The sequence below is a fragment of the Eriocheir sinensis genome, unplaced genomic scaffold (assembly GCF_024679095.1).
Source record: "Eriocheir sinensis breed Jianghai 21 unplaced genomic scaffold, ASM2467909v1 Scaffold725, whole genome shotgun sequence".
Lineage (NCBI taxonomy): Eukaryota > Metazoa > Arthropoda > Malacostraca > Decapoda > Varunidae > Eriocheir > Eriocheir sinensis.
The window spans coordinates 124,658-126,962 of NW_026112082.1; the positions used below are offsets into that span (position 1 = coordinate 124,658).

At 45.3% G+C, this 2,305-nt stretch overlaps 1 protein-coding gene across 1 annotated transcript; it reads left to right on the forward strand.

The window, feature by feature from the left end:
- Positions 1-467: 467 nt before the first annotated feature.
- On the forward strand, positions 468-1,758 carry LOC126994127 (uncharacterized). Its single transcript, XM_050853370.1, is given in 4 exon segments — positions 468-504; positions 1,078-1,194; positions 1,404-1,493; positions 1,715-1,758. Coding segments are annotated over 4 exon segments (288 nt in total).
- Positions 1,759-2,305: the final 547 nt, after the last annotated feature.

A 2,305-nucleotide genomic window follows, 5' to 3' on the forward strand; every position in this document is an offset into this window, starting at 1 on the left:
CAATATTTTTTTCTTTTCCTTTCTTTTCTGTCTTTCTTACCTTCTTTTTTTTCCTCCTTCCCTTCTCTCTCTCTCTCTCTCTCTCTCTCTCTCTCTCTCTCTCTCTCTCTCTCTCTCTCTCCTGAATACCATTGAATTATACACGCCATTGAAGGCAAAGCAAACGTTCACAATAAAGATACATTCACGACGCCTGCCAATATTGACGTTTGTGTTTATTTAGTATTAATATTTATGTTTATTTTTACGTTTATTATTAATGCGACTCGTGTGTGTTTGTTTCCTGGTTTGAACTTGTCCTCTTTTCAAATGACATCTAGGTAAGGTTGGCATGACTCTTTTACTACTACTGCTGCTGTTGAAATAGATAGATAGATAAATAGATAGGTAGATAGATAGACAGATAGATAGATAAATAGATGATATAACTCTCTTACCATAAAAAAATGGGAGGTACAAAGTGCGGGATGGAGAGAAAAAGTGACAAGCTGAAAAATGAAATGGGTGAGATATGAGAGAAAGAGCTTAAGTGATGAGGAGGAAAAGTGTAAAGTGAGGGGAAATGCGTGAGGGGTGAGGGAAAAGGGATAAAGGGTGTGGGATGAGGAGAAAGGGGTGAAGGGTGAAGGGAGAAGAGAGAGATGAGAAGAAAAGGAAGAGGAGAAAGGAGGAATAGGTAAGGAGTGAGAGGAACAGGATAAGAGGTGAAGGGAACAGGGTGAGGGGTCAAGGGTGAAGCGAGGAATGAAGGAAAAAAAGATGAAAGGTTGAAGGAAAAAAGAAATGGAATGATGGGGAGAGAGAGACGAAGGATTGAAGGAAGAGAAAAAGGTATGAGGGGAAAAAAGCGAAGGGTGAAGGGAAAAAAAGTGTAGAGTGAGGAGAATGGGGTGAGAGGTGAGGGGAAAAGAGGTGAGGGAAAAAGGGTGGGAAAAAGGGTGGGGAAAAAGGTGGGGGGGAAAAAGGTGGGGAAAAGGTGGGAAAAGGGTGGGGAAAAAGGGTGGGGAAAAAAAGGGTGGGGGAAAAAGGGTGGGGAAAAGGGTGGGGAAAAAGGTGGGGGAAAAGGTGGGGAAAAAGGTGGGGAAAAGGGTGGGGAAAAAGGCTGGGAAAAAGGCTAGGGAAAAAAGGTGGGAAAAAGGTTGGGGAAAAAAGGGTGGGGAAAAAGGGTGGGGAAAAAGGGTGGGGAAAAAAAGGGTGGGAAAAAAGGGTGGGGAAAAAAGGGTGGGGAAAAAAAGGGTGGGGAAAAAAGGGTGGGGAAAAAGGGTGGAAAAGGGTGGAAAAAAGGGAAAAAAGGGAAAAAGGTGGGGAAAAAGGGTGGGGAAAAAGGGTAAAGGGGAAAAGGTGGGGAAAAATTGGGAAAAGGGTGGAAAAAAAGGGTGGGGAAAAAAGGGTGAGAAAAGTAGGGTGGGGAAAAAAGGGTGGGGAAAAAAGGGTGGGGAAAAAAGGGTGGGAAAAAAGGGTGGGGAAAAAGGGTGGAAAAAAAAGGGTGGGGAGTAAGGGTGGGAAAAAAGTGTGGGGGAAAAAAGGGTTGGGAAAAAAGGGTGGGGAAAAAGGGGGGGGAAAAAAGGTGGAAAAAGGTGGGAAAAGGGTGGGGAAAAAAGGTGGGGAAAGGGTGGGGAAAAAAGGGTGGGGAAAAAAAGGGAGGGGAAAAAAGGGTTGGGAAAAAAGGGTGGGGAAAAAGTTGAGGGCAGAATATATGTCCACTTCCCTTCAGTATGCAAATCACGGCACTATATCATCATACTCGGGTCTGTGTGATGGGCGGCAGAGGACAGTGACAAACACACACACACACACACACACACACACACACACACTTTTCTCTCTCTCTCTTTTCTTTTTCTTTTTTTGTGTGTGTGTGTGTGTGTTCACGTATACCCATAATCACCATAACTACCTTCACCACCACCACCATCACCACTACCACCACCACCTCCACCACCTCCACCACTCCTTCACCTGTCATGCCTCACCTAATCAGCTTCTCCGGCAGGTAATCAGGAGCCTCGTGTCACCTGGTTAGCTCGTCTGCATAATTGAGGAGGTTCGGCCTTGAGTGGAGGAGGCAGTTCGTCAGTCAGTCACTCAGTCAGTCAGTCAGCCAATCAGTCAGTCAGTCCGTCAGTTGGTCTGCTCGTTATTCGGTCTGTCAGTTAGTCTTTTAGTTAGTCAGTTGCATGTTTGTTTGTCAGCCAGTCAGTCAATCAGTCGGTAAGTTAGGCAGTGCGTCAAATCCTCCAATAGCTAGTTCAGGTAGGTAGTCAATCAGTTAGTCAGTCAGTCAGTGAGGTTAGGTTAGGTTAGA